At 39.0% G+C, this 23208-nt stretch overlaps 1 protein-coding gene across 4 annotated transcripts in view; it reads left to right on the top strand.

The window, feature by feature from the left end:
* Positions 1–23208, top strand: part of LOC143036761 (transcription initiation factor TFIID subunit 4-like) — a 46734-nt gene that overhangs the window by 15807 nt on the left and 7719 nt on the right. The window contains exons 3-9 of one of the 4 annotated variants that reach the window (XM_076204466.1): positions 1794–1889; positions 12804–13073; positions 13534–13749; positions 18520–18639; positions 21668–21826; positions 22034–22263; positions 22406–22599. In XM_076204466.1, coding sequence (XP_076060581.1) covers positions 1794–1889; positions 12804–13073; positions 13534–13749; positions 18520–18639; positions 21668–21826; positions 22034–22263; positions 22406–22599 — 1285 coding nt within the window. Of the gene's footprint in view, positions 1–1793; positions 1890–12800; positions 13074–13533; positions 13750–18519; positions 18640–21667; positions 21827–22033; positions 22264–22405; positions 22600–23208 lie in introns of all 4 variants that reach the window. The other 3 variants (XM_076204465.1, XM_076204468.1, XM_076204467.1) reach the window with 3 other exon arrangements.

Here is a 23208-nt window from a genome sequence, read left to right as displayed (position 1 = left end):
CGAATTCCCTCTTCACCATGTCTCACTCAATCATATATTCTGTACCTTGTTTCTTCATTTTATAATTCCTTCTTTGTATCAGCACTGAAGATGTAACTATACGAAAGCGCTCTGCTTCGTTAGTTTACTTTTCCTAGTGGTTACTTACGCATGTATACTATATACATACATACAAGATTTTTCTGTCTGGTGCCAGAAGATATTTCAGTTTGCATTGACCCTGGGGTTGGGAAAGAGTGTCCTAGAGAGATCTGTGGGAGGTTCCAAGAATGATTGTCAGCCACTGTGGAGCTACAAGTTTTCAGCTTGTTAAAACTTGATGCAACACTTAATTGATTAATGGACACATAAGAAGTGAAAAATAATTTGGTTCAGGTCAAAGCTACCTCATACCCACCTCAGAAGCCTCCTCCACATTGTCACTTTTGATAGGGAGACAAATGTTCCCCAAGGAATGACACTATCCCAAATATGTTTACTGCATAGTACATCTTCACGAATAATAACTACAAACACTAACCCAAGTAAATGTGAAACTGTGTACTCCTATACCTCATCTAAATTGAAACCATGTTGAATAAAGGTTGGCTGTATTTGTGTATGGAAATTGATAGTTGGCTAATGACACAAATCCATTGGAAACAAAAAAGATCAATTGATAGTAACAGAACACTTCGCCACCCATCTTGTATAGGGGAAATGACTTTTGTTATTTTGATATTGATGAAGGTTGATAAGAGTTGTTCTTTGGGAAGTTGCTTTCAGAGAAGCAAGGCACTCAGGAAGTGAATTGCAATAAGTTTGTCAGTGTGTGGGGTTTAATTTTGCAAAGCAGTAATGCAGTCATGGAGTCGTTTAGGGATTTTGATCCACAGGTGAATCTGACATTTTTGTGTTCATTATTAAGGGAGCTTTTGTGAGCAAATGAGAAGCTAAGTCTTAAGGTTTCTAGATTGTAATTTCTAGTTACTCCATAGCACTAATGTAATCTGTCTTTCATATCTACATAATGTATGAAACTATGCCTGGTGTCTTGTGGCTCTCTCTGTCTCTGTCTTTGTCTCTCTCTCTCTCTCTCTCTCTCTCTCTCTCTCTCTCTCTCTCTCTCTCTCTCTCTCTCTCTCTCTCTCTCAATAGGAAAAGTGGTCAGTACCATGGTATAACATGTGTGAGTGAGGTTGTACTTCAGTTCCCATGATGTCAAATACTTGTTCTAATGATGGTGATGATATCTGGAATTCTATATTTATCACTTCAATTTTGAAAAACTGGAACATTTTATAAGTAATTTAATTTCATGTTGTCAGTTTGATTCTAAGATGTGTATAAGGTAGCAAATATGCCATGAAAAGACAGGTTTCAGTTATGAATTAATCCAAGCATCGCTATTGTCTATACACTCAGTCAAGTACTGGTGATCATTTAATGGTTTGCTAGATAACTCAAAATTTTCTGCCTTTTGTGTAGTCTCATTGTTGTAAAACAATTTGGGGTTGTAGTTAAGCAAGTGTTTGTAATGTTATGTCTAGTTTTAATATTTTAATTATGTTTTATTTTAATAGTTTTAAGTTTTTATTCTTCAATTTTTTGCTCAGTATTATTAAGTTCTGTCACCAGTCTGATTTGCATGTCTCGCATGAGAGATTCTTACAAGTTGCTCTGGTGTGAAACCAAAAGACCACAGGTGGTGTATGTCAATTGTCAATAATTGCAATTTGTGTCTTATGAGTGTTATATTTTCCCCCTTTTCCCCTCCCTTGATTCACGCCTGTGTGTTGTTGTGTTGTGTTTAGGGTGGCGTGGTTGGAGTCAGGCCGGTGGTGGTGTCGTCTGCTGCTACCGGTGGTGTTCGGCCCCAGACGGCTATCATGCTCCAGTCCCAGGCCACTGTATGTCCTCTAGCACTAACTTGCTGCCCATCAATCAAGCACACTGCTGTAGCACCAATGAAATGCTTCTTAGAGATCCTTTGTAGAAATCACTAACCACCCATTAGAGTATGACTTTCAATTACTGATAAGTCATTACAAGAAGACGTGTAGACTGAAAGCCTCCCGTCTTCATTTTCATAGCTATAACTACTCCCTAGTCAGAAAGCTTCTCTTCAGTGCATGCTCATCCTTATTTTGCTAATGTAGTGCAGTGGGGCAGCAAATTTGCATGGTTGATTAGGCCTTAATTTTAGGTATTTTTAAGCATGTCATGCCAATTGTATACATATGATTATGTATTGCATTTGTGTATATGATTGTGTGTATGTTGAATTATGTATGTGTATGTATGTATAAAATTTCACAAATTCATACACTATTTACTTTAGAGACTAATGACTGAGTGTGGTGGTGCAAACCAACCTACTCACAAAGTTAATGGTTAATTGAGTATATTATTTACATTTGATTTCTGGTATGCACCTGGGTGGTTGTCCATTAAAACACCATTTAGATGTTTCAAAATGTGTGTTTATGAGTTTGAACTAGAAAAATGAAAAGATGGTACATTTAGAGTTTGATTCATTCTGTTAAAATCTTCCAGTTGAATATTTAGTGAAAGATATACATTTTCATCTGGTGCTCCTTACATGATAAAATGGAGGAAATGCAAAATTAAAAAAAAAAAAAAAGACCCAGGACCTGGTTTGAAGTGCCTTCCCTCGTGGGGTACACTTCTGAAAGGATCTTATGTTTTTGACGGGTGGCAGGGAGATAATTAATTATCTGACTACCCTCATAGAAGGCCACAGGTAGTACCCATCATTGGTTCCTGTTTTGAGACTAATGTAAATAAAAATACAGGTATCCATGCTGTAGATGGATGATAATGTTTGTGTAAAAAGGATAGAAGAGATACAATGTGGTGAGGAGTGATGATAGTGGTAAAGGAAAAAATATGAACACAGATGAGTTCGAGTTTTGACAAAGCAGGGCAGGTTATGATTAAATAACATTTGAAAGGAAAGAGCGTATGTCCCTTCGATAACAGACATCTCCCAAAATTATTGGAAAAAGGGATAACATTATTATGGTGGGTGATTTCAGTTGTGGGATGGTGAACTGGGAGGAGTGTGAAGCAAGGAGGAAGCGATTTAATTGTTGTTTTGATTCTTGCTGACTGGAAACCTGCAGCACCAGAGCAGTTGTCTTCAGGCCATTCCATAGATCTCTCTGAGAAGAAACCTTGGACTGATGTCTGCATGGTATTACTGTGGGACTGTTTCTATGTCAGCTAAAAGTAGTAGGAGGGGAGATGTCACTAAAGTTAGGGAGAAATCCAGATGGTGATAGAGGTCTTGGGCCCAGTCCAAGTTGGGTGCCAAAGAACAGGTAAATAAGCTCACTCTGGCCATAAAAGGAGTGGGAGTTGGCTGGAGATAGCTTCTTCAGTTCCCGAGACCATGTGTCACAGCGGAGAAGGTGGTAGGAGATTCCTCTCTCAGTTTCCAAGGCTGTCTGTACTAGATGAATTCCTGGTCGCCCCTTATATTCACTGGAATCAGGTCATGACCCTTCGCATAGACTGTCCCTTGGGAGATGCTCAGCAGAGATTGGGGGCTGCAGGTGTTCCAGCAGACATGTTTTGTTAAATCCGGAGCAGCGGGTCAGACCTCAAGGACCCTTTTGCTCGACCCAATGCAGCCAGGGCATGACCTCAGGGCAACCGATGACTGTCAGGTGTTCAGTCCCTGGGGGACCTTCCGGAGGTGCTGACATCGATGCTGATGGGTATGTGTCACCAGTGAATGCAACTGCCTCAGACACACGCAAAGTAGGATTTACCTCAAACTAGAATCCAGTGTTACTCAATCTATGGAATATTTAGGTCTTCTTTGCAGCGAAGGTCGAGGGGATGGCGGGTTGAATCCTGCCACCGGCGAAGTTGAACCAAGGGCATAGTTCATTAAATTCCACGCTACAAGGTCCTCTGTAAGGGACACTGTCCTAGCCTTCCGATGGGAGGAGTTTGTGATGTTAAACCTATCATTATTATTATTATTACTTATGAAACATATGGGGAACTCATCCGTGGAAAAATTGGTCTCAACATGGATGAGTCAAGGGATGCACCCATCCCACTCCCATTCTGCACCCATCTGAACCTCCTTCAGCACAGATTCTGCATTACCAGAGACCTTTCATCCAGGTGGGCGAGCAACCCAAATCACTGCTCAATAAGAACATGAAGTGCTAGGATCTGTTCAGTTGTTGAACCCCTGACTGCTCATGCCTATGCAACTTTAACAGATATGGATGAACCTATGCCAGCAACAAATGAGCAAGAACTTTGCCTGGCACACAGCAGTGTGAAACTACTATTGTTATTGCAGTTACAAGAACAAGCAGGCTTCCTTCCTCAATGGCTCTTAGACCACTCAGACCTCTGCTAGGCAAGCACCTTGTGCCTAGCATATAACAATGCGAAACTACTGTAGTTGTAGTCTTTGTAGTCTCATTTCCCTCTCTAGTTAAGGATGACCAGAACTGCTTTTGTAGTCGAAGGGAGTGGTGCCGAACTGCTAAATTGTTGACAGCACTGCATGCAATCCACAGAGCATGGTCTCGCCTGGTTTTGATCAACTCTATGCTGAAATTGTAGGTACTGCAGTTGCTACCCAGTATGGGAAAGAAATGAGGAAGCATATGAGTAAAGAGAGTGAAATGCAAGGTGAAGGATGCTAAGAGAAGAGCAAGTCTGAGGTATGGTTGATGTTTGAATTTTGATAAGAAAGTTTTTGAAGGAAGTGAAAAAAGTGCCCAAGGCCAGAAAAAAAAAAGCCTTAATTGGCCCTAACCATAAAATAAAGGACCTGGAAGACCTGAGTTATCATCAAATTAGTTGCTGTCTCCCGCATGAAATAAGTTTATTAAAATTCATCCTTAGTGGCTTCTCTACAACCAGTCAAGTAATGGAAAAAAGAAATGAATACAACAAACTCCATTGTATGGCATTCATTGACTGTGAGAGCATTTTAACTCGATTCAGGTATCACCAGTATTTGAAACTCATAGAATTATGGAGTTAAAGATGCTACACTGAAATTCCAAAAGACATCAACACTAATTGTACTGCTGTAATGATAGTAGATCAAATAATTAATAAATTTCCATTCAAAAAGGGATTCTCCTAAACATTATGCTGCAAGGTTAGAAGAAGGATTCTGGTTTGTAGAATTATATGACAAATATGAACATAACAGTTTCAGAAGGTTAAGTTTTTTGAGTGGTTGAAAAAGTGTGCGTGTGTCAAGAGGTATAGAGGGAGTACATGGTAAGGAGTAATGTTTGAGAAGTTGAAGATGGTTTACAGATCATTGGTGGTAAGGCAGGTATGTGAGAAGTATTTGACAAAAGGTAAAGATGTTTTTGGGCTTTTGGGGACTTGAGCAGGTTTATGACAGGGTTGACAGAGTAATTGGTGAATGAAACTGACTAATCTGTGTTTAGCAAGGCTGTTGTATGTAGTATGAAGTTATAAGAATGAAAAAGTGTAGACAAGACTATTGTATTAGTGCTGTTGAAATTTTGAGGTTGCAATTGGTGTTAAACAGGTGTATTTCTTCCAGAATTACATGGCTTTTTCATACAAGGTATATGATATATGTGTAGGTGTTTCTTTAAGAAAATGATTAAGTAATTAATGACTGATTTTGTGGCTCCCAAAGAATTTCTCCATTTTCTATATTTCATCATTACCTCAATATTTCGGAGTAATTCTGAATTATCCTGCTTAAAGATGTATATGATGAATGCTTGAAGATGCATATGATGAATGATATTGAAAAAATTGTGTTTCAGTAAGACGGTGCTGTAGAATATATAGTAATAATTATAGAATATTTATAGATAAGACTATTTTTATTAGCTCACTTGTAAACATGGTTTGATATTCCAGAATAGCAAGTTTTGTCTGACAATACTTCTCTCTGGAATTACATGGCTTTGTCATATAAGGTGTGGAATAGCTTTTAGGTGATTCTTACAGGTAAATGTGTGCAAGTAAAACAACAAATGACTAAATTTGGTGGTTATTTTCCAGGAAACTTCACCCTTATACCTGGTATTTTTTCAATGTCCCAAATTATTTTGGCACTATCTCAATATTTCAGGATGATCCTGAATTATCCTATTTGATTATTGCACTTGGCCAGAAACACCAAAATATTGAGAATCACAGATTCTATGATGGATGGATGACAGATGACAGATGGATGGGGTGAAGGGGGCTTTGGGGAAGAGGGAAATGTCTGTTGAGGAAGGACGGGAGAGGACAGAAGACAGGGGTGAATGGAGAATGGTTGTATATGGATGATGTTGTGATAGTATGAGGTGGAATGGGTGGGTGGATGGGGGGTGAGGTAGTATGTGTGAGCAAAATTTGACGCAGCCCGAAGGGATTTCTCCCCGTCCTCTCATTTTATGCAATGGGGGGACGGAGAGGGGGGGTCGCCGATCTAATGAAGTGGCCTTGCTGTGGATGTGCTGTGTCTTGCGACACTGCTTCTGACCCAGGGCAGTAGACAAGGTGCAGGGATGACCCGTCATTCAGGAGGTGCTAAGATGAAAGGGAGGGTGGAGGGGTGTGGAGTGTATTCAGGGATGGAATGGGTGGGAATGATTTTATGCCTTTTTCTTTTTGGCTACCCCCCTTGTAAGGGGGAAAAAGCCTTGGTATATGTATGTATGTATGTATGTACAGATTCTAGAGCAAAGGTAGCATATTTATGTTTGGGTGAAACGAGTGTTTACTATAAATAGGTATTTGGGAATGAATACAAAGAGGTTTTATGAAGGAGTGATTGTATCCACAGTGCTGTATGAATCAGACGAGGTATGCAAGGGAATTGTAATTTGAAATAATGCTTGAGAAATATTATAGTAGTTACAATAATGTGGAGGGGAGATGGAGAGTGAGGGTGAGAAGAATACCATTAAATTGAACAAAGTGTAGAGGTGATATGGACATTGAAAAGAATGAATGAGGAAATACTAGTAAAGATAGCGTGGAAAACAAAAGCTAATGGAGTAAGCCTGAGAGGAAGAAAAAAAATGATGGATGGACTGGGAGAAAGTTGTTCTGGATACACATAGAATGTCTGATGAGGAGGGAAGAGAGAGTGCTAAAGGTAGGAGTGAATGGAGGAAGATTGTGAGTGGATAAGGGAATGACTTGGCCCAGAGATAAGATCTGATCTGATCTGCTTCATAATCTTTTTAGTGAATGTGGGAGGGTGGGGGGGTGTCACTATATGGTAAGCATTGGGAATAAACACCAGGAAGAGCTGTGCCTGATTGAAAACAAAAAAAGAAGGCTGTAGAAACTAAGTTAGGAAAAAAAAAAAAAAAATCCTTATCCTTTTGGCACTGACATAGTCCCAATCATATTGCTGGTCAGTATGATATTAAAAACTGTTTAAGACTTTAGTTAGAATTTTTTGCAAATGTACAAGTACACATTTGTATGCAGGGGGTCTTTCAGTTCGGACAAAGTCCCATTCCTTCTCAACAACATAAACAGAGTTTTTGGCATAGGTAGAAACCAACTTAAGTAAGCACCTTCCATGGTGTTTATTTGCTATCCTTTTCTTCAATGCACTGCCTTTCAGACGACTCTTCCTTATACTTGGGAACTGTAATGAAGTGCAAATAGTTCCCAAAAAGTAACACAAACAAGAGAGCGAATGATAATAGTAATCCAAAATGGCATGTCCTTCCTAGGTCTGTTGTCGCATGATGACATTCCTCCAATGCATTCCTCAACTAGTTTTTTATATTATTAAAAAAAAAAAGATGAATCAACAAGGGTAATTTATAGGGACAGGCACTGTTAGCATCTTAACCACGAAGTGGTGGTGGAAGTCAAGACCATCATAAATTGAGGATTCCCAGATCTCGGGTCACAAAACAAACACTTCATAAAAATCCTACCCAAGAGGAGGAGGAACCATACTAGCTTGTCTGCTTTCAGGTCTCTGTCTAGCATTAAAACAGTACCAACATAGAATAGGCCCAGGTACAGAAACTAAAGTTCTTTGGATGCAAACATCACCCAGAAGATATCAGACATCCCATCTCCCTCTGCACCACCCCAGCTGTACCCGGACCTAGACACCTTATTTCTTCTTTGAGTGACTTTCAGGCCACTCAAGTCATTGTGCTGTTGCCAGTTACCATGGAGCTGTGGGTCTTTTGCATGAGATTGATTGATTGATGGGCACAATCAGAAATATATTTAGGGGTGGGGGGCAATGTCTGCCCATGCATAAATTTGAATACATCTCATACCCCTTGGCTGCACCACTGGTTGATGCATCATGCATGAGTAGATGTTTTTTTTTTTAGGTGTCTATTGTATTCATCTTTCCATCTAGGGGGCCTGTATACATCTTTATGATGTTATTTATTGTAGCCATTCATTTTCTTGTTCTGTGACATTCCCTTTCCCCCTCTTACATCAGGGTATGTGTTTGTTACGTGCTTTTAGGATGCTCACTGGCTGAGCTGGTTAGAACATCGCTACTTGAGATGAAGGGCAAGGTGATGGCAGTTCAAACCCTGCCTCCAGATTGTTGGACCAAGGGCATGGTTCATTAAATTTCACTCTACAAAGTCCTCTGTTAAGGACATTGGCCTAGCCTGATAGGGGGGAGTTGGTGACATTGAACCAAATCAGTATGGTTGAGTAAAAGCAGCAATGACTGCAGCAGCACTGTAGGAGAGAGGCCAAACGCAGAGTATGGGACCCAATATATTTAATGTTTTGCCCAGCAGGGCTTCTTCTGAAGAAGCCCTGCTGGGTGAAACATTAAACATATTGGATCCCATACTCTGCGTTTGGCCTCTCTCCTACAAATCAGTATAGTATCAGTGTGGATAGGCGTTGATTAAGTTGAAGTTTGAGTCCTTTTCATTTTCTTCAGTGTATTCTGGAATTTTACTTTTTTAATTTATTCATTTTTGGTGGGTTTTATTTCTTTTTTATTTTTCTGTAAGTTTTATGGTGATCTTGCAGGGGGAAACAAAATGACAAGAGGTCATGTGAATGTATTTGTGGTACAAGTTGACTTCTCTGTTCCTTTCTTATTGCAGCAGTGTCTATGGTCTATGGGCAGGTGCAGCTTCATGATACTTGATGATCGCTATGCATAATTGGTTGATGACATTAGAATTAGATTTGTGAAGTTAAAATATCATACTCAGTCTTGTAGTAACATTTTTCTGTAGGGTAGAATTACACTATTTAGATGATTCAGAATTGTTACTTGTAATTTCAGTAAAAAATTTTCCACTCCCTACTTTTGTTAAGGTTTTATATAAACATGCCATGCCTAGTTTGATTTTATATTAGGGTTGAATTTTAGTAGCTACTTTATAGACTAGCACAAGCATGTCTAATTTTGAATATAGTATTTGTTGATTTGAATGATTGTTTGCATGCAGCTTTGTGATATCAGCAGATTTGGATATAGAGTAGTTGGTTTCAGTGATTTTGGTCATTTATTAGTCGATCCATTCCCCCTGGTTTCTTTTGCAGAAGACCAGTGGAAGATACCTTCATTCACCAATCACACAATGATTAGAGAAGACAAGATACAAAGGTGGACTCTTTAACACTAGTACACAACAGCATACCCTTCTCCAACTAAACAGATACCAGACAATCACTCGCAGGTGCTGTAACAAATAATGAGTCCAAACACGAAGGAAATCACATACACTATGGCAAACTTACACATCCTACCAGCTACTTCAGCCCCGTGAGGCTTCATCTCACTGAACTGGCAGGTGATCTGAACGCACATCAACCAGTCTGGCTTAACACTGAAATGGCAGATCAAAGAAGACACCAAATATTTGAACAACTCCCCCAATCAAAAAATGAACTCCAGCAACAACCCCATTAGATAACCTCGCCAACACAATCAACATCCAACATTCCTTGATAAAATAACATACTCGCCCTCCCTACAAGCACAGATAACATTGGAACCATTAGTTCTTTTATCTAAATACTTCCCAGTAAAAGTTGCCATACAGCTGGAAGAGAAAATATAAATCAGATTCAAAAGAACATTTATAAACTAATGGAAAGCAAATTGGCAAGAACACTTGGAAGATATAGAGAAAGAACCACAATACTTTGAAATGGACCAATAACCATCCATGGGTAAGCCTGTAAACAAAATAGGAACTATTATTCATAAGGCAAGTAAAAGACACATTCCCAGAGGCTGCCAAAAAAAATTACCCCAACTACATACAGGGTATAGCCCCCTTAAAAAAAAAAATAATAATAATAATTTGAAAAAAAAAAATCATTTAAACCAAACACTTGAGCCACCATCCTCCCTTTTCACCAGTAAAGATATAGAAGGAGCTAATAAGAAATTGAAAGATCCAAAATTTAAGTACTAAACAAGATCACAGATCCACCATAAATACCTAAACCAAACCACCGCAAGAGACAAATTATATTTTCAACTACTGGTTACACAGATCCCAAACATCTGGAAAAGAGTTCATATAATCCTAATCTGGAAACTAAACAAAGTCAACTGGAAACCCTGCATCATGCAGACCAATCTCGCTACTAACCACAATATCCAAAACTGATGTAAAGGTTGATAACAGCAAGGATCACATCAGAAATACGTACCTCTCTCAACCAGCATAATTTCAAGGCAAACATCATACAATTGCTGGAAGGATTCAGTAAAAAGCCTCGCCAGAAAGAACATTTGGTAGCCATAAACAAAGCTTTTTGACAGGGTCTACAGACACATGCTGCCCAAAAACATTTTTAGACAGGTTCTAATCAATTGAAAAAGAGGGAAGGAGAAAATAAATTGAACATTTATCATTTACAAAAGTTTGTTACTAAGAACCTTGTTTAATTATATGTGATTTTGAAATATCAAATAACATAAAAATTAGAACACAATATCAAGGGAGGAAGTGAGAAACGGAGAATATTACTAAACGGGATTTGAATATTCACTACACTGATTGCCGAAAATTGACAGAGGGGCATGCTCACCTATTATTGAGTAGTCAATCGATTCTCTTCTGTCAATTTTGGAGAAGGACTTCCACATAGTTGCAAAGTCTTGAGGATGAGACACGTTTCTTCGTTCAATTGCAAATTGAAGGAAAGACTTCCATATTGTCTTGAAGATGAGAAGTGTCTTTTGTCATCTATGGAGCTGAAGGATGGACTTCCACATTAGCATGAGGTCTTTCTGTCAGCTATGGAGCCAAAGGAAGGACTTCTGCATTGTCATGAAGTCTTTAGCCAGCTACAGAGCTGAGGAAAGGATTTCTACAATGTCATTAAGTCTTGAAGATGAGAAGTATGTCTTTATTCAGGTATGGGACCAAAGGAAGGACTTCCACATTGTTGTGAAATCATGAATAATAGATATACACCATGGTTCAATCTTGGGACTGAAGTAGGACTTTTAAGGTCTATCTTCTCAACCCATTCAATAATTAAGTGATAGTTTGAGCTAGTGCCCATTTCCAAAACATATTTTGTGACATTGAAATTTATTTCCATTCTTGGCTCAAGTCTGTGATTCTTCACATGATTTCACTATCATGCTGGCTAGGGACAATGGTGTATAATTCAATAGCAACTCTACTTCATTCTCTGTGGATGAGTGCCAGGTTTGCCATCTTCCAATCATGTGGCACTACCCCTTGTAGAGAACACAATTAGATTAATTGTTGTTTGCTAGTTGCTAACTGTATTCTTTAAGTATCCAGTTTGAGATTCCAGTGTACCTAGGCTTTCGTTGTATCTAATGATTCCAAGAGTTGTCACACTATCTTCACTTAAGCATTTATATCCTTTAACCCAGTATTATTGCACACATTTCCTTCCCCTACAAAAACATTTCAAAGTGAAAACAGAAAGAAAATTTTCATTCATTATTTCAGCCTGAATTGAATTTTCCTCAAACATCACTGTCTATTCTTAGCTTGGCGATTCCCTTTGCCTCAATTTGCCATTTATAAACCTAATAATTTAAGGTTCATTCCTGCAGTTGTCAGTGATGTCCATTTCCTTGTTCCTGTATTCTTTTCAGGGATCTGGTATAAAATTTTCTGGCCATTGTGTATTTCCCCTCGTCTCTAATGGTTCCCTTCATCTTCCCTGTATCCCAAAGACTGTCTCCGGCTTCTTTAGCAATCTCGGTTTTTGTTGAACCAGTCATTTTTATGGACTGCGTTTCCACCATTTCATGGCTTACATTTATTCACACTCATGTCGTAAAAGAATAAAAAGGATTCCCAGCATCCATGAATTTTTCTTTGTTGGCTTTTTCAAGGAATTTTCTCAAATCCAAAAAGTTCATCTTCGCCAAATTGGGTCTGCCTTGCCTCTGTGTGATTCATTCCTTAGCAGTAATTCCCAATCTTTCAACTGAAAACTAAGTGGCACGTTGTCAAATAGGAAGGCAAAGTTATTGGGAATATTATCTTGTACTTGAGTCACGTTGGGTCATGTTTTCCGTTGCATTGTTAAAAACTATTTCCTCAGGAACCTTTATTACTCCTTGCTTCCCATATCTCCCAAATGACCTTATTACAATTAAAGTCTCCTGGAAGAGCTATATTATCACTTAATTTTTAGGAGGAAGATTGTGTGTGTGTGTGTGTGTGTGTGTAAGTGTTTGTTCCACAGTGAAAAATTGCTCTGTATTTTTAAGTGTTTTTGTGTTTATACATTTACAAGTATGTGCACTTTTTGGATCTTTATGGATGTGTGTATTTAACTTTGTTCTTATTTGAACCTTGCACCAGCAGAACACCGTTGCTCTTTCCACCACCACAACTAGTACCACCACGATACCACAAGCACAACAGGTGACTTCGGTAGTTCCTTCAGCCGCCATCGTAACCCAAGTTGCGCAGGTGTCGCAGGCATCTCAGGTGGGGCAAATTACACAAGTGACACAGGCAGCACCAACACCCACAGCAGCAGTAGCCGTTGCTTCTACAGGAACCACACCTGCTACAGCCCCCATCACAGCCACTCCTACCACACAAGCAACAGTTTCTGCGCCAGTAGGATCTGTAAGTAGGCCTAAGATTGTCGCATAATGTGCATGACATTGTTAAGAAGATAGGGGAGCTTTTTGCATTTATTCAAAATTTAATTGGAAATATACCTCATGTTTTAAATCTATCTACAAGGATTTCTCGATTTATATGTGTTTAGAATGTGCAGTATTGGACTAACATGAGGTAAAAAAAACCTAGTCATTTCCTCATATTACATGGATTATTTAGAATAACTCGATGTAAAAAATCAAGCATGCAATAATAAAACTTAACTGTTCACTTTATGCAATTTTTATATTACATGATCCCTTTAAGAATGTATCCCTCACATAAATCGAAAAATCCCAGTATTTATAGGTATATACCCACCCCTACATACTAAGTATGTTTTAAATAATATTCATTAAAGTGATTGTTATTTATGCATTGCCTTTAGAGCTCAGTATTGTGATATTTTTGGATTTTGTTACAGCAAACAATCTCAGCAGAGTCAGCCAAGTTGAAGTGCAAGAACTTTTTAGCAACCTTGCTCAAATTGGCAAATGAGCAAAAAGTGTCAGTAGCTCGAAACGTAAGAAATCTTATACAAGGTCTTATTGATGGAAAAGTAGAACCCGAGAATTTTACTGAAGAACTACAAAAGGACCTCAACTCTTCACCACAGCCATGCCTTGTCCCGTTCCTCAAGGTAATAGTGGCAACTCTTACCTCTGCATGCTTTGTTTCAGGGTGAAGGAAGAACAAGTCTGACCTGACAGGATCTTGAAGATCTTCCACAAAGACTGTGGCCAAACAGCCATAAGAGCTTTAACTGGTATTTTCAACTCTGTTACACAACAAAATCTCAAACATCTGGAAAAGAACTCGCATAATCCCCATTTTGAAACCAAACAACATGTCTATATATCAAAGACCTCTTCCCCCCCATATAAGGGATGTAGCCAATCAGAGTATGCACATATCCGATTCCCATCTGTCACCCATGTGTTTCCCTTCATCTTGGCCACACATGAGGACAGGGTCATCCCTGTCTCCTGCCCACTGCCTGGGTCAGAAACAGTGCAGCAAGACACTGAAATAGGATGCCATATTAGGAAGGAGGAACATGTAAAATCAAAATGGGGTAGTGTTATTTGTGGAGTTTCCCATTACTCTCTTTGGTCCCTTTTGTACATTATTTATATAAAGGACTTGTGCAATGGGATTAATAGTGATGTCAGTAAGTTTGTGGATTACACTAGATTAGGATACCATATTAGGAAGGGGGAATATGGGATTCTGCAGGAGAAATGGCAAATGGTCTTAAATTTCACAAAGTGCAGTGTGTTAAACATAGGATCACACAGCCCAACAAACAGAATGTGAAAATGACTTTGGGGTGTTAGTGAGTCCTGACCTTGAAATCAGGAAACAATGCATTTGTGCTAGGAGTAGGCTAACAGAGCATTAGGATTTATTGCTAGGACAATTACAGACTAAAGTATTGAAGTAATCATTAAACATTGGGAATAGTGAGACCCTTCCTTTAGTATGGTTTTGGTGTGTCATATAGAACTGATATTCACTATAATTAGTACAGAGGGGAATGACAAAAATTATACAAATCCTTGGAAATTTGTCATACAGAAACATGCTTAGACAACTTGCACATTCTGGAGAGACAAAAAATCCGGGTTGGTCCAACAGAGGTATTCAAATGGGCCATGGGGTTTAACAAGGGTGATGGAAGCAAGGTCATACTAAGACAGCAGGGCTGGACTTGTAGACTTGTTTGTAAATTGGAAAAAATCTAGGTGTAAGAAGGAAATAGGTAAGAACTGGTTTACCATGAGTGGTTAATGAATAGAACAGACTTAGTAACCATGTATTCATTGCTGAAACAATTGGTTGTTTCAAGAAAAGATTATGGATAGGGATGATAGATGGTAATGGACATGGAGCTACCTAGTGTAGTCCTTATGGTCTCTTGCAGTCTCCTATTCTTATGTTCTCACAAGCTCTGCTACTCATGTACATACCAAAGGCTTTTAACTGTCCTTGATAGCCTTCCCACCATCCCATATTATTGCAATTCCTCCTACAATGTTCTTGTGTACCCTGTCATAAGTCTTCTCCAAATCTATAAAGGTCCCAAAAAACATCCCTCCTTTTTGCTAAAAAAAGATTCTCACAAAGCTGCTGTACTACAAAAATTTGTGGTAAACCCACACTGTTCTTCATCAATTACTCCCTTTGTTTCTCTCCTAATCTTTTCAATTAACATCTCGTATGCCTTTCTGACTACACTTTACTGATCTCTAAAACTATTACATTCTCATATGTCCCTATTTCTTTTAAGGATTTGGAGAAAGCATTCAAGGAAATCCCTTCTACAAACCCATAAAAGACTAAAAGATATCATTGTCTTTTGTCAGATATGTCTACCTTGCTAAACTTGATTCATGCACCTTCTTCCTTTCTTAAACCCACTCTTTTTTCCCAATTACTCCGTTTGTTTTCTCAATCCTCTTTATTAACACCATCTTGTATGCCTTTCCAACTACACTTACCAGACCCTCTAAAGTCACTGCATTCATGTTTGTCCCCTTTTCTTGGTATAATAGAACTATACTATACATGTACTCCACCAATATTCTGGCACATTTCCCTCCTTTTGGTACACATTGAACAACCTCACTAGTCAATCCACTATTAACTATTCTTTCCTATGTCAGACACTCCAAATAATACCCATCTAATCTAGGTGCCTTACCAGCTTTCATCACTTCCAGTGTTTTCTATATTTTGTCCTTTCCTAAAACCCTATCAGTAATTTTCCTACTGTCTACTGCTGCTACAATCAGTCCCTTTCTAACCTCCTCCACATTCAACAAACCTCAGAAATAGTGTGCCCACCTTCGCTTCCATTATCTGTCTCCACATTTTGCCTTTTCTTCTCCATGTGTCTCACCCCTCCACACTCTTTAACTTCCTTCCAAAATATCTTTTCATTGTTTTAAAAAAAAAATTGTCAAATTTCTACCCTGTTGTATATCTCTCGCCTTGCATTATGTTTCTTCTTTCCTTTCTATTTTTCTCATATTCTTTCCTAGGTCTGCTGTACCACCAGTCCTTATAAGCTTGCTTCTCTTCCACTACTGCTATTCATCTAACCATTCACTGCCTCTTGTTCTGTTTTCTCCCATCCTTCTCACTCTATATATTATCTTTGCACACCATCATTTCCATCATGAAATGACCCTATTTTTCTTTTACTCCTGTTTCCCACTATCCCTCACTGCCTCCTGCATTTCTCTCAGTTTTTGGTGTTATTTCTCTTTTTCCTTTTTATTTAATCAGGGAAATGGAGAAAGTGGGAGGTGAGCCAGCTGTTGTTTGCTGACGATGCTGCGCTTGTGGCAGGATCGGAGGAGGGACTGAGGAAGTTGGTGACAGAGTTGGGAGAGTATGTGATAGAAGAAAGCTAAAGATAAATGTGGGTAAAAGTAAGGTGATGAGATGTACAAGGGGTGAAAGTGGCAGTAGACTGGAAGTGAGCATTAAGGGAGAGCGACTGGAGGAAGTGGATAGTTTTAGATACTTGGGTGCAAATGTGGCAGGAAAAGGTGGAGGTAGAATGTAGATTGAGAGAAGCGCGTAAATGCCTTGGTGGATTGAAGAGTGTAATGAGGAATAGACATTTGGGAATGGATGCTAAGAGGAGACTGTATGAAGGAGTGATTGTGCCAACAGCACTGTATGGGACAGAAACATGGAACATAAGACAGGAAGAGAGAAGGAGTTTGAATGTGTTTGAAATGAGGTGTCTGAGAAGTATGATGGGGGTTCCTAGGCTAGATAGAGTGAGAAATGAGGAGGTGAGGAGAAGAACGGGGGTGGAAAGGGAGTTGGGAGATAGGGTTGATGAAAGAGTATTAGGATGGTTTGGACACATGGAAAGAATGAGTGAAGAAAGACTAGTAAAAGAGGTATGGAAGGCAGATGTGGAGGGAGTGAACATGAGGGGACGTCCTAGGATGAGGTGGATGGATGGGGTGAAGGGGGCTTTGGGGAAGAGGGGAATGTCTGTTGAGGAAGGATAGGAGAGGACGGAAGACAGGGGTGAATGTGATGCATGAGGTGGAATGGGCGGGGGGGATGGGGGGTGAGGTATGTGTGAGCAAAATTTGACACAGCCTGAAGGGATTTCTCCCTGTCTTCTCCTTTTATGCATTGGGGGGATGGAGAGTGGGGGTCGCTGATTTAATGAAGCAGCCTTGCTGTGGATGTGCTGTGTCTTGCAACACTGCTTCTGACCCAGGGCAGTGGATAAGGTGCAGGGATGACCCATCATCCAGGAGGTGGATTGTATTCAGGGATGGAGTGGGTGGGAATGATTTTATGCCTTTTCCTTTTTGGCTACCTCCCTTGTAAGGGGGGAAAAGCCTTGGTATATGTATGTAGGAATTTTCTACCTTCAAACTAATATCAAGAATTTTGTGAAACGCTCTTGGCAGATATTTACAAAGGATTACAAAGGCGGAGCATACCGACAGGAGACCTTTGGATCCATATCTAGGTCGGATGCGAAAAAAAAAATCATAATAATATAATAATAAATAAAAACTATAATAATGTAAATAACAAATAAAATACATAAATAAATGCATAGGTATAGTTAAATAATAAACAAACAGGTAAATAGTAAATAATAATAAATTGACATATAACTAATAATAAATAAAAATCAGACAGACAAAAGATAACATTGTGGTGTGTGTATGAATTTATATCATTTTTGTTCTCAATACTGTTTCATAGGGATGATTTGTTTCTGAGCATTGATGCTTTATTGTTTTTATTTTGATGTAACTTTATATTTATAAGGCTGTTTTGTGCTACTTGTAGGTTTTCTTTGTATTCCTAATTGTAGGGGGCTAAGCTCTTTAAGCATAGTGCACCATGACCTTTTTGAATTGTATGTATACTATGACAAAATTTTCCTTCTGCTCTCTGAATATTGAGCTTGCTACTGCATAGGCAGTTTTTATTTGCATTCCTGATAAGGTTTCTTGTGTAGAGAGTAAAGGTCATGTGTGTATCAATTGTTGAGCTCCAATATGGTAAGGGTTTTGATTGATATCAGGATCTGAACAGTCAATGAGATGGTGGGTTGCTTATGGGATTCATTGTTGTCTGGAATAAGTAATACTAGTGAAGATTTTTTTTTTTGGGGGGGGGGGGCAACTGTTTTGTGTTAGCCTTATTTCCAGTTCTTTGAGGTATGTTTGCATCCTTTCAATTTTTTGTACACGAGTTGCTCAGGAATAGTTAACCAGTTAAAGTTGGTTCATGTTATTGTATAAACTATTTGTTCCATATGTTACACATCAAATGCAAAATTTAGAACTGACAGTTAAACAAATTTTATACCTTAATGTGACCCTAAAATAATAATTTTATATTTCTTGCTTTCCAGAAAACCTTACCCTACCTGAGGAATTCCTTAGCACGAGGAGAACTATCTATAGACGGAGTAAAACCACCGCCTATTTCATCTGTTACCTCAGTTCCGAGTTCAACTACAGTCATTCCTTCTGTGAGTAGCATCAGGAGCATTGAGTGCTTGCTGCTCCTCCCTAGTCATTTATGACTCAACAATTGAAAAGATTAGGGATGTTGTCCTCAGCTCAAACCATATCAGAGCTGCCCAGGTCCTCCCTCTCTTGTGGATCCAAACAAGTCTTTGATAGACAAAGCTTGCATACAAATTTTCTCTTGGGAATTAATGTACGATATTTGATTGAATGCAACTTCAATTCAGATTAGAACACCCAAGTCCATACCTTATGAGATAAATTTGGACATGAAAGTTGCTCATGACTAAAATTTCAAGTAAGTAATTTGAAAATGTCACATGTGACATTTTGTTATTTTGTGATACAAATATTGAAAATAAAACTCGGCCACATAATCAGGGGATAGAATATGTTTTTTCTATTCTATATACCAAGGAAGCTTGCTGGCTGAGCGGGTTAGGGCATCGTTACTTGCAGCAAAGGTTGATGGGGTGGCGGTTCGAACCCTGCCACCGGTGAAGTTGAACTAAGGGCATGGTTCATTAAATTCCGCACTACAAAGTCCTCTGTGAGGGGCACTGTCCTAGCCTCCCGATAGGGGGGAGTTTGTGACGTTAAACCATATCATCATATACCAAGGAGTATAAGAAGAAGATGAGAGTGCTGTGGGAGTGAGTGCAGGATAGAGTAGAACTAGGAGTGGAGGAAGAATGGGGATGGTTCAAGGAGGGAGTCACAAGGTGTGCAAAGATTGTGTGTGGAACAAGGAGGGTGGGAGGAAATAGAAGGAAAGGTAGTGAGTGGTGGGATGAGGAAGCAAAGAAGGTTGTAGAAGAGGAGAAACAAACTTTCACAGGTTGGTTACAAAATAGGACAAGAGAATCATATGAGAGGTACAAAGAAAAAAGAAGAGAAGTAAAGCATAAGATAAAGGAGGCAAAAATGAGAGCAGATGTGAAATGGGGGAAGAGTATGACAGAAAATTTTGAAAGTAATAAAAAGATGTTTTGGAAGGAAATAAAGAGTGGAAGGGGAGGCGAATCAAGTAGAGAAGAAAAGGTAAAAGATACAGATAGATGATAATGAGAGAGACAGCGGTAAGAGGAAGATGGGCAGAGTATTTTAGGGGGTTGGTATATGTGAAGGAGGATAGGGAGGGAAAGGTAGTTACAAAAGGATTACAAAGGCGGAGCATGCCGACAGGAGACCTTTTGGTCCATATCTAGGTCGGATGCAGAAAAAATCATAATAATGATAAAATAATAAACTATAATAATGTAAATAACAAATAAAATACATAAATAAATGCATAGGTATAGTTAAATAATAAACAAACTGGTAAATAGTAAATAATAATAAATTGACATATAACTAATAATGAATTAAAGTCAGACAGACAAATGATAACAAAACAAAAACAATATAAAATAAATTATAATTGTTACAGCATCTTGCTTAGGTGTTTATCTGAATGATTCTTAAAGCTTCAAACTGAACTACATTGCACTACCTGTGCAGGAAGTTTATTCCATTCATTAACTACACGGTTGGCAAAGTTGTTTCTACCTACTTCCAAATTGAATCTATTTCCGGACAGTTTGAGACCATTGTTTCTTGTCTGATTCTCATTCAATGTGAAAATTTTGTCACTTTTGATGTCAATTCCCTTTAAAATCTTAAAGACCTGTATCAAGTCACCTCTGAGTCTACGCTTTTTTAGGGAAAACAGATTCATATGTTTTAGTCGATTTTCGTATGATTTATTTTTTATATTTGTCACTTTTGATGTTTGGAATCAGTTGTGGTGTGAGGTGCTAAGAAAAAGACTGATGAATGCATAAAATGGAGGAGAAATAAGAAAAGATAAGGTGAAAGCAGTTATTAAAATGATGAGAGCAGGTAAGGCACCTGGGTTAGATGGGTGTCATGCGGAGTATCTAAAGAAGGGAGGTAGAGTGATGGTGGACTGGCTGGTGAGGTTGTTTAATGTTGTCAAAAAGAGGGTAGAGTGCCGGAGAACTGGAAGTGTGCCGAAATAGTTCCACTGCACAAGGGAAAAGGGGACAAATGTGAGTAGTAGTTTCAGAGGGATCAGTTTGTTGAGTATAGTTGGGAAGGCTTATGGGAGGGTATTGATTGAGAGGAATAAATGGAGTATTTGGTGAGGTGTGGGTTTAGTAAAGGTGCCAAGAAAATGACAGTGATGAATGAGATTGTGTGGATGAGATGTTTGTGGTAAGGCAGATATATGAGAAAGCTATAGGAAAAGGTAAGAATGTGTTTTGGGCCTTTTTTGATTTGGAAAAGGTTTATGATGTGGTAGACAGAAAGGTACTGTGGAAGGTATTGCAGATATATGGAATAGCAGGAAAACTGATGAGAGCAGTCAATAGTTTTTACAAGAGTAGTAGAGCCTTAGCCAGGGGTGTGTCATGTTGCCATAGCTGTTCAATGTATATATGGATGGGGTGGTGCATGGGTAATGGGCTGGGGATTGGAGATGGTTAAAGTGGAGAAAAATGGGAGATAGGCCAGTTGTTGTTAGCTGATGACACTGCGCTTCTAGCAGGATCAGAGGAGGTATAAAGGAAATTAGTGATGGAGTTAGGGAAGGGGTGCAAGAGAAGGAAGTTGAAGATAAATGTGGGTTAAAGTAAGGTGATGAGATGTGCAAGGGGAAGAGGATAGCAGCAAATTGGAAGTGAGTATTAATGGAGATAGTCTGGAGGAAGTGGGTAGCAAGTGTATCCCCTCTGATGTAAGTTGTAAATGGTCTGTGGTATATATAGAATAATAACAAAAGTTTTATTATAGCTACTCATAAGTTATGGACTTGCACTTACTATTCAGTAGTTTCTTGAAGTATGAAAGTTTTGTTTCACGGAGGAAGTATACACCTAACTCTGTGGTCATTCTCAGTGACTTTTCTCTATTTTGTAGGGAAATCACTCTAGTCTTATTTTGAAATCTTGTAATTTCAGTGAATGATATGTCGGAGAAAAGGTAATTGAGTGGCAGTCTTTGAGGGATACCCTGTTTTATATTTAGGTTCCAATAAGTCGGGCGTCAGCACCAAGTCCTGCTCCTACAGTGACGCAGACGCAGAGCAATGTACGTATGGCTACGCCTACAACAACGGGGCAGCCTGCCACCACCACGACCACCACCATCCATCGTCCCCCTATCACACTAGGAAGGATTGTTCCGGTAAGTCGTGCTGTTATTATATTTTGATTTTGGATGTGGGGTGGGTGTGCTGTGGCTCTGCCAACCTACAAGGGGGGAAAGGGTTCTTTGGTGTGTACATATTACGATAATCATTGTGATAACTGTTGTAAACTTTATTGCATTTGTAGTGCTTTTTATACTCTGCACCCTTGTTTTTGGCATAACCTCATCTCTATCTTATTTTAGCAACATCTTCGGTTACAAACCAGCAAAACTGTTGTAACAACAGTTAGATCACAGCAAAGTGTAGGCACTGCGACAACAAATTCCAGTAGTACTACCACGCAACAGACAACCCCCACTGTTACCACAACCCCAGCCACACCAGTCACCACAACCAACAGAGTCACAACGACGCAGCCAAAGCCAATAATCACCAAAGATAAAAGCAAAGAGAAAGTTTTCGCTTCATATACGTAAGTTTATTGAGTCATTCTCATTGTGTTTTGCAATAGGAAATTATCTGAAAAGATATGTAGCCACTTCTGGGTAATGCATTTAAATGTATTCCTCTTTTTTTTATCTATATTTGTTTTTCATATTTATATCTATTTGCAGTAGTAGTACTATATCGTCGAGCAGTGTAGCAGATGATGACATCAACGATGTTGCTGCAATGGGTGGGGTCAATCTTGGAGAAGAATCACAGAGAATTTTAGATTCAACTTGTTTTGTTGGGACGCAGATCAGATCTTGCAAGGATGAGCACTTTCTACTTCAAGGACCCCTACAGAATCGGATAAAACAAATGGGTAAGGTACCTAAAGAGCATATAAAGAGAATGATTAAGCAAATTGTGCTCTAACCTTTAGTTTGATATTGTAAGGCTGGTAATAGATAGTATAAATGTAGTCATAATTACTTAAGTGAGAATGAAAGAAATGTTTGGGAATGTCAGGATTAGTGTTATGTTAATTGTATGTTGTTTGTCAGTCAATCAATCATTGCCTCAATTTCCACTAAATGGAAAACACGCATTGGTATAGTGGCTGGCAGTGGTCTTCAGAACCTCCCACAAATCTCTTTGGGAAGCATCTTTGAACTGTTGTCTGTGTTGTATCAGTGTGAGACTGTTTCTGTGTCACTGGCTGAAAGTGATATGGAGAGGAGAGCAGTCACTAGCTGTCAGCTCTCTATGTGTAAAATGCAGATGAAGTTGCCAGAGATCTTGGACGTGGTCTGAAGGCTGGGTGTCAGCTCCTCAGGGCTGTATCTCCGGATTGGATCGAGAAGGATGACAAGTTTTGAAAATTGGCAGTTGCTGTCTGTCTTGCATGACCATATTTCCACATTATTGGTCCCACTGTGCTACAGATGTGCAATGGATGCTGCTTAATGTGTTTGCTTATATACACACTTGT

Source organism: Oratosquilla oratoria, chromosome 21 (genome assembly GCF_046742065.1).
Source record: "Oratosquilla oratoria isolate Oo_2021 chromosome 21, ASM4674206v1, whole genome shotgun sequence".
NCBI classification, from domain to species: Eukaryota; Metazoa; Arthropoda; class Malacostraca; order Stomatopoda; family Squillidae; genus Oratosquilla; species Oratosquilla oratoria.
This window is presented reverse-complemented; position numbering and strand designations above follow the sequence as displayed.